General features: G+C 43.8%; 1 protein-coding gene across 1 annotated transcript in view; it reads left to right on the top strand.

The window, feature by feature from the left end:
- UTP20 (UTP20 small subunit processome component) overlaps positions 1-11,672 on the top strand; it is a 187,324-nt gene that overhangs the window by 121,362 nt on the left and 54,290 nt on the right. The window contains exons 40-44 of the mRNA XM_073545021.1: positions 7,389-7,480; positions 7,574-7,830; positions 9,641-9,780; positions 10,071-10,227; positions 10,356-10,454. Of these exons, the coding sequence (XP_073401122.1) occupies positions 7,389-7,480; positions 7,574-7,830; positions 9,641-9,780; positions 10,071-10,227; positions 10,356-10,454 (745 nt within the window). The remainder of the gene's footprint in view (positions 1-7,388; positions 7,481-7,573; positions 7,831-9,640; positions 9,781-10,070; positions 10,228-10,355; positions 10,455-11,672) is intronic.

Raw genomic sequence — 11,672 nt, 5'->3', positions numbered from 1 at the left:
GCCATGTCCCTGCTCGGCTCAATGACAGCCTGCATCCCGGCTGTATGGTGGGCCCAAGCCCATGGAAAGGGATCTCCAGTGGGAGATACTAGCCACAGGTTTCCCTTCACAGAAATTTAGAAGGGCGGTTAGACATTACACCCGAAACAGCCCACTCACTAGAGTGGTGGGAGGAACCATCCAACCTAGCCTGGGGAGTCCCTTGGGTATTGGCGATATCTCTAGTCCTTACCACATACACAAGCCCCAGGGGGTGGGGGGCCCACTTGGAGGATCGGGTAGCACAAGGGGTTTGGACGAGGTACGTAGAAAGAGCCTCCTCATATATGAAGGGGTTCTTAGCGGTAAAACTCGCTCTCCGGTACTTTCTGAGCTCCCTCAAGTCCCATCACGTAAGGGTATTTTCGGACAACCGCACAGTAGTAGCCTACTTGAACCATCAGGGGGGGACAAGATCCCACGCCCTAAGAGAAGTGACAAAATCAATTTTCCAGTGGGCAGAGGAAAATCTAGGCTCACTGTCGGCACTACACATAAAAGGAGCGGACAACGTGACAGCAGACTTCCTAAGTTGTACACAGTTGAGACGGGGGAGTGGGAGTTAAACCAGGCAATTTTTACCCAGATCACGACACTATGGGGAATACCCAGCATAGATCTATTTGCCAACAGCACAAACCGGAAGGTGGAAACCTTCTGCTCCATAGACCCCCTCCGGGAACCCGGTAGCCCTAGACGCCCTCATGATTCCCTGGCACTTCCCCCTTGCCTATGTGTTTCCTCCAATAGTCCGAATTCCATCAGTTCTGAGGAAGATTCGGGAGGACAGGGCAAGGGTAATATTAATAGCCCCGTTCTGGCCGAAAAGGACGTGGTTTTCGTGGTTGAGGAGAATGTCCACCTCAGACCCTTGGGTCCTCCCGGATATTCCGAACTTGCTCTCGCAGGACCCAGTACTACACCCCCAGGTGGAGAACCTACATATGACGGCCTGGAATTTGAAAGGGCGCTATTGACCAACAGGGGCTTCTCCAAAAATTTAGTGTCCACTCTCCTACGGAGTAGGAAACCAGTAACCACCAGACTGTATGGGAGGATCTGGAGGAAATTCCTCTCAGTATCAAATGCTAGCGCAGGGGGGGTGGTCCCCCTATCAAAGATCTTAGAGTTCCTACAGAAGGGCTTAGAGCAAGGCTTAGCTACCAGTACACTGAAAGTTCAGGTGGCGGCCCTAGGGGCCCTTTACAACTATGACTTGGCAGGGAACAGGTGGGTGGCCAGGTTCATCAAAGCAGCCGGTAGATCCAGACCAATACCTTCCCTAAATACTCCTCCCTGGGACCTAAACTCTCAGCCCTTTCCAAACCACCTTTTGAACCATTACAAGAGGCCCCTCTAAAACTTATATCGCTCAAGACCTCCATCTTAGTAGCCCTGACATCGGCCCGCAGAATAAGTGATATTCAACCCCTGTCAGCCTTCCCTCCGTTTACTCAGATCCTAGAGGATAGAGTGGTACTTAGGACAGACCCAGCCTACCTGCCGAAGGTAGCATCCCGATTCCACAGAACCCAGGAAATCTCCCTCCCATCCTTTTGCCCCAATCCCAAGAACAAGGGAGAACAGACCTTGCATACATTAGATGTCAGGAGATGCCTAGTAGAATACTTGGCGGCAACCAGGGAGTGTAGGAAGGATAGGTTTTTTTGTCTGCTTCCAAGGGCCAAAGAAAGGGCGGAAGGCATCAAAGAGCACGTTGGCAAGGTGGATAAGGGACGCCGTCACCTTGTTGTACTTGTCAGAAGGCGTGGACATCCCAGGCAGAATAACTGCCCATTCCACAAGAGCCGTGTCAACTTCCTGGGCAGAGAGAGCAGGCGTCTCCATTGAGCAGATATGTAGAGCCGCTACTTGGTCCTCTCCTTCAACTTTCTTTAAACACTATCGGCTGGACCTAGCCACCTCCTCAGATCTAACCTTTGGTAGAAGGGAGCTGGAGGCAATGGTCCCCCCCAATAGATAGTCTATGCAATTCTCTCCGTGGTGCCGTCATGGGGGAAGGAGAAAATCGTAGTTACTTACCGATAACGGTATTTCTCCGATCCCATGACGGCACCCGTATATTTCTTCCCTACACGCGTGGGGTGCACACTTATTGTAGATATAGTTTAGCCAAATAGTCACGTGGTGTCTCCTCTACGCAGTTTAGTGATTATAGAAATATTGTTTTGTCTTAAAGTTGTTCATCTTATAGGCCAAAGTTCCATTAAATCCTCTGTAAAACAACTGACGTGGGAGAGAGGTACCGCCTTTTTGTCTGTAGGTTTCCTGTCCCCCTGGGGCGGATCCCCTCTCTCCGTGGTGCCGTCATGGGATCGGAGAAATACCGTTATCGGTAAGTAACTACAATTTTTTCACGGCCGTTTTAAACGCACTATTTTGCCGCGAAAAAAAGGCATCCCATGCAATCCTATGGGATTCCGCAATGCTGTGCTAATGCTGCGTTTTTTTCCGCGGCAGAATCGCTTCGCGGTTAAAAACGCAGCATGGTCATTAATTTAGCGGAATCGCGGCGATCCCGCACCCATAGGATTGCATTGTTCCCGCTTACTTCGCGCATGTGGCTGTGCCTACCATGCGAAAAGTAAGCAGAATATTTGTGGATGGTACCCACAGTCCGGAGGAGAGGAGACTCCTCCGGGCTGTGGGTACCATATCCCTGTAAAAAATAGAATTAAAATAAAAAATATTGTTATTCTCACCTTCCGGCATCCTGCGCAGCCTTCCCGCCTCTCTCCACACTCCCGGTCCCAGTAATCCTTTGCGAGAATGACCGCGATGACGACGAGATCTCGCGGGAGCCTGATGAAGGGGCCTTTTGAGCCCTGAAAGCTTGCTTGCAAATATAATTTCTCTGGTTAGCCAATAAAGGTATCACACCTTGAATACTTTTCTCAATTTTTTTGGGAGACTTAAGTATTTACATCTACCAGATTCTTAAGAATAAGGCCGACCATTCTGCTGTGTGAAGCTGGATGCATTGAGAGGCAAATCGAGATGAAAAAAAACAAAGGTAGAAGAAACCTTACCTTTACCTTTTATGAATAAGTACGCGTTTACTGCATGGTTGTTTTGGTTGCCCAAATAGACTGGTACTAGCAAAAATCTCTTTAACATGTCCTGAAGATTGTCAGTTGGACCAACAGCATGGTTGAGCCACTTGTCTATACTGCAGACCTCTAGTGGCCATAACTTAGTAGTTGTACACTTACCACAAATGTTGTTAGTGTAAAATGCACTGTGGGTTGTGTCAACACATAAGTGTGTTGAAACCGCAGTTTCTGCATTGTTAACCTTTAGGATATTGCTGCTTTAAAAATGTTTGTTAATATCAGAAGAAGAAAAAATTTGTTTCTGAAAAAAAAAAAGTCTGATTTTAAGTTTGTGAAATGGTTGGGAAGTGCTTCCTCACCTTGGATGCACTGGATACGTCTTGGCGATTTTGTGTCCACAGGAGCTGTGCTCGCGCGCGCAATCACCGCCAGGTGTTCAGCTAATATCACAACGGACACCCATAACTCACTGTCAGGAATGGAGTCCGCACCGCTTCCTGCAGGTTAACCCTCTAAATGCTGCTATCGATAGCCTTCTGAGCCCTAGTGTGCCTAAACGACATTTAGTGTCCACATGTTTGGCATTTCTGTAGCGATGAGAGCCCGCCTAATTTGCATGTGCGTGTCTCCAGAAGCACGAGCTGGTAACTACCACGTTTTGGTGATGGCAATGTGCAATAGCAGTTTTGCAATTTTCACTGAGCAACATCCATTGTTTCTGTAAAACACCCATTGAGTCAAAATTGTCACTACACCTGTAGATAAATTCCCAAAGGGGTATAATTTCCAAAATGGGGTCACTTGAGTGGGGGATTTGTTCTACTAGCACTTAGGAGTTCTGTATATGAAGTCTGCAAACTATTCTAGGAAAATCTGCGCTTCAGGAGGTAAATAATGCTCCTTCCCTCCCGAGTGTTGCCGTGTGGTTAAGCAGTACTGTACAGCCACATATGGGGTATTTCTACATTCAGTAGAAAATGTGGGACACATCATTTTGGTGCCATTCTTGCTTATTTCCCAGTGGGAAAAAGTAAATTCTGGGGCTAAACCAAATTTTCGAGGTAAAAAAGAAATTATTTTTTCTCAATGGCCCAATTGCATAAAATTCAGTGACCTACCCATGTTGTCAATATGATCACTGCATCCCTAGATGAATTATTATTATTCATTGTTATAGCGCCATTTATTCCATAGCGCTTTACATGTGAGGAGGGTGTATTGCCAACTGTTCAGCAATAAAGGTTCGGATATGGCTTTAAAGAAGGCTACTACTTGGATATAACACAATTTTATTATACAATGATTAATTTAAATGATAAAACCCAAAATTAATGGAATGGAATTAATTTCATGTGAATCATACAATTATGAATTATAGTACATAGAGAAATAAGCATCCATACATTACCAAGTAGTATTGCAACATCACTTCTCCACTGGAGGGACCACAGTGTCAATGAGAAGGAAAAACTCTGGTCTTTTCATCACAGAAACCGTGCACCCACGATACCTTCTGGAAATGTCCCTGCTGGAAATGTCCCCTCTCCTCACTGACATAGGGTCCACCTTTTTATACACAACACTCCCACATTACAACTGTGCAGTATGTTTAGTCTGCATCAGAATCTTGAATCTGCACAGTAGTTGTTGTATTGATAACAGCACAAGACTTCAAGGTCTGTTTGTTATAGACTACTACAATCTTAGTTTGTTTGCACCAACCAGAGATTCATTTGCCATTAGCATGTCTCTTAACAATAGCACAATGTTTTGCTACTGATTATAACACAGGATCTGTTTGCCTCTGGTCAACTTGTCTAAGTTGTCTATCACTCAGAGTTCAACATATGTTGCTTGTTACAAAGTTAACTCTTCATGCTCATAGCATAACGCTCTAAGATGGTAACATATGGGCAGCATGACTTCCATAATCACCTATTCTGAAAACTGGATACCTATCGTAACCCAGGCACACACGCATACATGTCAAGATGTGTATCACAATCGGTCCTCGATTATTGATGTCATGCATGACCCAATATTGCTACATGAGACCATAACATTTTGGTCTCTCTTGTCAATCGAGAATCTTACTATTATTGAGCACAAGACTTCCTTGTTCAAGCAGCATAAATATTCATTATCTATACAGTTGTTATGCCTATTGTAAGAATACACCACACAGAATTAGTTGGAAAGCTCCTTGTAGAATTCCCATCAACCACCCCCCAAGTGAAAGTATTCAGTATCTATCACTGTTTGTCAATGCAAATATCACAGTGGTCACTTGTGTACAAATCAGGATAATGAATCTGTGAAACACAGAGCTTCAAAGACCACAGAACAATTCCTTGTCTTACGGTATTGACACAGAGCAAACGCTTTGTGGCTCAGTGTCAAAGTTCAGCATTAATGATATTACACCATAGTATATTGCAATATAGTGTTTGGATTCAAACAACCATATTTCATATATTACAATATGTAGGCTATAAGATATCCATATTTTTATTAGCACCACAGAGGGGTATACATAATACATACAAGTACAGTAATCTTAAACAATACAAGTCACGACTGGTACAGGATGAGAGAGGACCCTGCCCGCGAGGGCTCACAATCTACAACGGGATGGGTGAGGATACAGTAGGCGAGGGTAGAGCTGGTCGTGCAGCGGTTTGGTGGATCGGTGGTTACTGCAAGTTGTAGGCTTGTCGGAAGAGGTAGGTCTTCAAGTTATTTTTGAAGGTTTCCATGGTAGGCGAGAGTCTGATATGTTGTGGTAGAGAGTTCCAGAGTAGAGGGGATGCGCGGGAGAAATCTTGTATGCGATTGTGGGAAGAGGAGATAAGAGGGGAGTACAGAAGGAGATCTTGTGAGGATCGGAGGTTTTGTGCAGGTAAGTACCTGGAGACTAGGTCACAGATGTACGGAGGACTCAGGTTGTGGATGGCTTTGTATGTCATGGTTAGGGTTTTGAACTGGAGTCTTTGGGTAATGGGGAGCCAGTGCAGGGATTGACAGAGGGGAGAGGCCGGGGAATAGCGGGGGGACAGGTGGATTAGTCGGGCAGCAGAGTTAAGAATAGATTGGAGGGGTGCAATAGTGTTGGAGGTTGCAGTAGTCAAGGCGGGAGATGATGAGGGCATGGACTAGGGTTTTCGCAGATTCTTGGTTGAGAAATGTATGGATCTGTGAAATATTTTTGAGTTGACGTCGGCAGGAAGCGGAAAGGGCTTGGATATATGGTTTGAAAGAGAGATCAGTGTCAAGGATAACCCCGAGGCAGCGAGCTTGTGGGACTGGAGAGAGTGGGCAGCCGTTTACTTTAATGGATAGGTCTGTTGGGGGGGGGTCACGTGAGATGGGCGAAAGATGATTAATTCTGTTTTGTCCATATTAAGTTTTAGAAATCTAGCGGAAAAGAAGGATGAAATATCAGACACATTGAGGGATTCTGTTTAGTAGGGAGGTGATATCTGGTTCAGAGATGTAGATCTGTGTGTCATCAGCATAGAGATGATACTGAAAGCCATGAAACTCTATGAGCTGTCCGAGGCCGAAGGTGTAAACGGAGAAGAGCAGGGGCCCTAGGATGTAGTTTGTAAAATGGAGTCCATTATTGGGGAGGGTTCTGCTGTACTGGCGCCTCAGGGGCTTTGCCAGTGTGGCACCCGCAAACCATAATCGTAAAATCTGCACTATAATATGACGCTCCTTCCTATCTGAGCTTTGCACTGTGCCTCAAAAGTAGGTTTTAACCACATATGGGGTATCGGTGTATTCAGGAGACATTGCACAACAAATTTTTGGGTCAATTTTCTCTTGCAATCCTTGTGAAAATGAAAAAAATTTGGGGCTAATATTTTTGTGGTGATTTTTTTTTTTCTTCATTTTCACAGATCAACGTTGTAAAATTCTGTGAAGCACCTTGTGGGTTAAAGGTGCTCACCACATGTTTAGATAAATTCCTTGAGGTAACATGACAAACACATCCATTCCATCAAAGTCTGCGTTTCAAAACGTCACTCCTTCCTTTCTGAGCCCTGCCGTGCGCCCAAACGGCCGTTTTCACCCACATATTGGGTATCTGCGTACTGTGGAGAAATTGCACAAATTTTGGGTTTAACTTTCTCCTGTTACCCTTGTGAAAATAAAAAAAATTAAGGCTAAAAAAAAACATTTTTTGGGGGAAAAATGTGTTGGTTTTTTTTTTATGAAGGTGATCACAGGCTAGGGGGTGAAGGGGTTAATATTCTCTTCGTCTCTGCGCAGCTTACTGGTGACGGTGCTCGATGCTTTTCACTTCGACTATGTGACGATGGAGAAGCAAATTCAAGCAGCTAAGACAAGAGACTGTAAAACTGGTAAGCATTTTACACCTCATAGAAAAAAAACCTCTTACTGAAGAAATGTTAACTGCTATTTGTTACGGTGCTGGCCTGCCGTCTATTTTATAGATGTGGAGAACAATGTGGAAGATGAGTTAATGGAGTTGGAGAATGAGGAGGACGACCAGATGGAAACTCAGGATGTGGCCCACACCAGTAAAGCTAATGAGGCCCCTTGTAAAAAGCAAGAAAAAATATCCACAAACAAGCATGTCTGGAACTATCTGCCAAGAAACAAAGAAGATCTGGCCGCACTTTTTAGCCATATTCAGACTACTGTGACAAATACCGTAATACCCAAGCTTCAGAGATGTCTTGATGCAAAGGTTGGTTTTCTGTAGATTTTTATAGGGTAAGGATCATAGGCTCTCCCTAAACTTGTAAGAAAAGGAGAGAAAAAACAGAGCAGTTTACATTTTTTTGTCCTTGCTCTTATAGTGCCTCCCCATCGAGAGCTGATTCTGACATTACCTCAGTGGCCACCTGCCATGTTTCTGGCATGCTTCCTATTCTTACTTTTAGGACACCATACCTGGGTGATGGCCACTGACGAAACGTCAGCAGTGTTTCGCATATAATTCGCTTGACCTTTCTTTTAATATTATCAGCTTATATTATAAAATTATATAGTATACAACGGGAAACATAAGTTCGTGATACACTGCCGTGTTTGCAAATTTTACCACCCTAGTTTCATTAAGAAGCCCTGCTACATTTGAATTGTTACCTGTATTAATTGCACCTGTTTGAACTCCTTACCGGTATAAAAGACACCTGTCCACTCATAATCACACTCCAACCTCTCCATCGTGGCCAAGACCAGAGAGCTGTCAAAGGACACCAGGGACAAAATTGTAGATCTGCACAAGGTTGGCATGGGCTGCAGGACAATAAGCAAGTAGCTCGGTGAGAAGGCAACAACTGTTGGCACAGTTATAAAATTGGAAGGAACACAAGATGACTTGTCAATCTTACTAGGTCTGGAGCTTCATGCAAGATCTCGCCTCACGGGGGGAGGGGGGGTTACGGATGATAAGAGGACCTGGTCAATGACTTAAATGGAGCCGGGACCACAGTCTCAAACATTACGGTTAGTAACACACTACGCCATCATGGATTAAAACCATGTAGGGCACGCAAGGTCCCCCTGCTTACGCCAGCAAATGCCCACGCCCATTTGAAGTTCGCCAATGACTGACCATGTGAATGATCCAGAGGCGGCATGGGATAAGGTCGTCTGACCAGATGAATCCAAAATAGAACTTTTTTGCTATCAACTCCACTCTTCGTGTTTGGAGCAAGAAGGATGAGAACAACCCCAAGAACACCGTCCCAACCGTGAAGAAAGGTAGGGAAAACATCATACTTTGGGGGTGCTTTTCTGCAAAGGGGACAGGACAACTGTACCTAATTGAAGGGAGGATGGATTAGGTCATGTATTGCAAGATTTTGGCCAGCAACCTCCTTCCCTCAATAAGAGCATTGAAGATGGGTCGTGGCTGGGTCTTCCAGCATGACAGTTACCCAAAACACACAGCCAGTGCAACTAAGGAGCGGCATTGTAAGAAGCATTTCACGGTCCTGCAGTGTCATAGCCAGTCTCCAGACCTGAACCCAGTAGAAAATCTTTGGAGGGAGCTGAATCTCAATGTTGTCCTTTGACAGCCCTGAAACCTGAAAGATCTGGAGAAGATTTGTGTGGATGAGTGGGCTAAAATCCCTGCTGCAGTGTCTGCAAACTTGGTCAAGAACTACAGGAAACGTCTGACCTCTGCAATTGTATACAAAGGATTCTGTGCCAACTATTAAGGTCTGTTTCTCTATTGTACAAATACTTATTTCATTCAATAAAATGCAAATTAAATATGTAAAATCATACTGTGATTTTTTTTTTTTTTTTTTTTTTTTTTTTTGGATTTTTTTAAGATTCTGCTACCTCACAATTGGTGTAGCTACCATAAAAATTACACACCTCTCCATTCTTTGTAGGAGGGAGAACTTGCAAAATCGGCAGTGTATCAAATACTTCTTTTCCCCAGTATATGTATTTATGTATGTACGTACTGTATGTTGTGTAAAAGATTGTTCCAATACAGAGGTTTTAATTGTATTGAAGCATTTACTTTATCCTTACAGGTTAAAAGGGATGAAGAGCACAAATTGGTGAAAAGCAAAGTAGTTAATGAAGAGGAAGTAGTCCGTGTTCCAATAGCATTTGCTTTAGTCAAGTTGATGCAGACACTTCCTCAAGAAGTTATGGAAGCCAACCTACCTGGGTATGAGGTTAAAACAAACTATAAGACAAAAACTGTGTGTGTATATATTTATAGTTGTGCTGTCTTTGTTTTGTATTGGATAAAGGAAAATAACTAGGTGTATGCTGCTTTCTGGCTGCTGGTTTCAGAGCAGGAGGTGTGCAGAACCTTAGTCAAACTAAGTCTTCAAGTGATATTTCATCAAGGAGTACAATAAATCTCACACTTTTTTATATAGAGTAATCAATCATTTTTACATTTTCTGCAATGACTTTGAACGACTTATAATGTTGACTTTGTACATTTTTCAGCATACTGTTAAAGGTGTGTGTCCTCCTGAGGAACAGAGCGCAGGAAATTCGTGACATCGCAAGAAACACTCTGATTAAGATCTTGGAAACACTCGGGCCTCGCTACCTGCACTTCATATTAAAAGAAATGCAGAATGTCTTAGTTAAAGGATACCAGGTAATGACTGATTATTGTGGACCCAACAAGAAAGCCATGGGGCGCGGAAATTGATAAATTCTCTGTGTGTGTAGAGATTATATCCATGTGTATACACACGCTTCTAATATGGTTTCATCTTCTTGTAGGTTCATGTGCTAACATTTACAGTAAATCTCCTGCTGAAGGGGCTTGCTGCCAAACTGAAGAGTGGAGACTTGGATGGCTGCATGGAATCGTTAATTCGGGTAATTGCATATAATTCTGGTGGCTTTCCAGTGCTTAAGTCTATGTAGAATGCTTTCACAATACATTGGCCGTAAGTATGTGTCAGGAGGATTTTCTAATGTTTTCATACACTCGCCATAGCATTTGTTGTCCTTTAGACAATCATATGAAAAAAAGCATTTATCACACGTTATCTTTTTTATTTCCTCGATGCCTCTTTTTTGGGAACAGCACAGCAAAATCTGTAAACAAGCATACACAAGCCCTACTGGGGCCAAGAAAGTTCTTTTGCCCCATCAGGCGAATACGGAGCACGGCCCATGTTTGCTATATGCATTTGGAGTTTTTTCACACATTTAGGGCCGTGCACACGACCGATGAAGTGACTCGGATAGGTTACAGTAATAACACTCAGCTCAAACTCTGATCCAGTTCTCTCAGGTTGACAGAATTATATCACAGGTGCGGAGAAGACAGAGAACTTAATTTATCCATCTTCTCCATGGTCTATGTCCACGCAAGTCAGACTGCACTCAGATGATATCCGAGTGCAGTCCAATGTTTTACAAGCACCTCCAGGCTTGTATGGGTGTGCGTGATCTGATTTGTGGAGCCACTTTTTTATTCTCATGCTGAAACAGTATGAGAAATAAAATGCAGACCTGCACTGCCCCATAGAACAACATTGGTCTGAGTGCTATCCGATAAAACATCGGATAGCACTCATCCGAGTTAAAGGCAGATCTGTAATTGGGCTGTTCTGCCGTATGTAAAGCTAGCATAGTTAAGGTTCTAAACATTGGGCCTGGTTAATAGAAGCAATAAAAGTCTATGCTGCACTTGTAGTTTGAGCCTAGTTTGTTTTCTTGAAGAGGATTTTTCCTCTGCCCTTTTCCAAGTGATTGGCAGGCTCCTGTGTTTGCCGACACTTTCCTTATGACTACACAGCACTTGTATACTGTCTTGATTTATTTTGTAAATTCTCCTTTTAGCTAAATGATATAATACTTTTGTAGTGGAAAGGAAAAAACAAGATTTTTGGGTTGCTTACCGTAAAATCTGTTTCTCGGAGCCTTCATTGGGGGACACAGAGACCATGAGACCATGGGTGTATGCTGCTGCCACTAGGAGGCTGACACTATGCACAAAAAAAGGTTAGCTCCTCCTCCGCAGTGTACACCCCACCGACCGGCAGGGAATTCCTCAGTTAGTGAGAAAGCAGTAGGAGAAGTAACAGA

This window comes from Dendrobates tinctorius, unplaced genomic scaffold, assembly GCF_039654945.1.
Source record: "Dendrobates tinctorius isolate UK_male_01 unplaced genomic scaffold, ASM3965494v1 ptg000139l, whole genome shotgun sequence".
In the NCBI taxonomy this organism is placed as follows: domain Eukaryota; kingdom Metazoa; phylum Chordata; class Amphibia; order Anura; family Dendrobatidae; genus Dendrobates; species Dendrobates tinctorius.
This window is presented reverse-complemented; position numbering and strand designations above follow the sequence as displayed.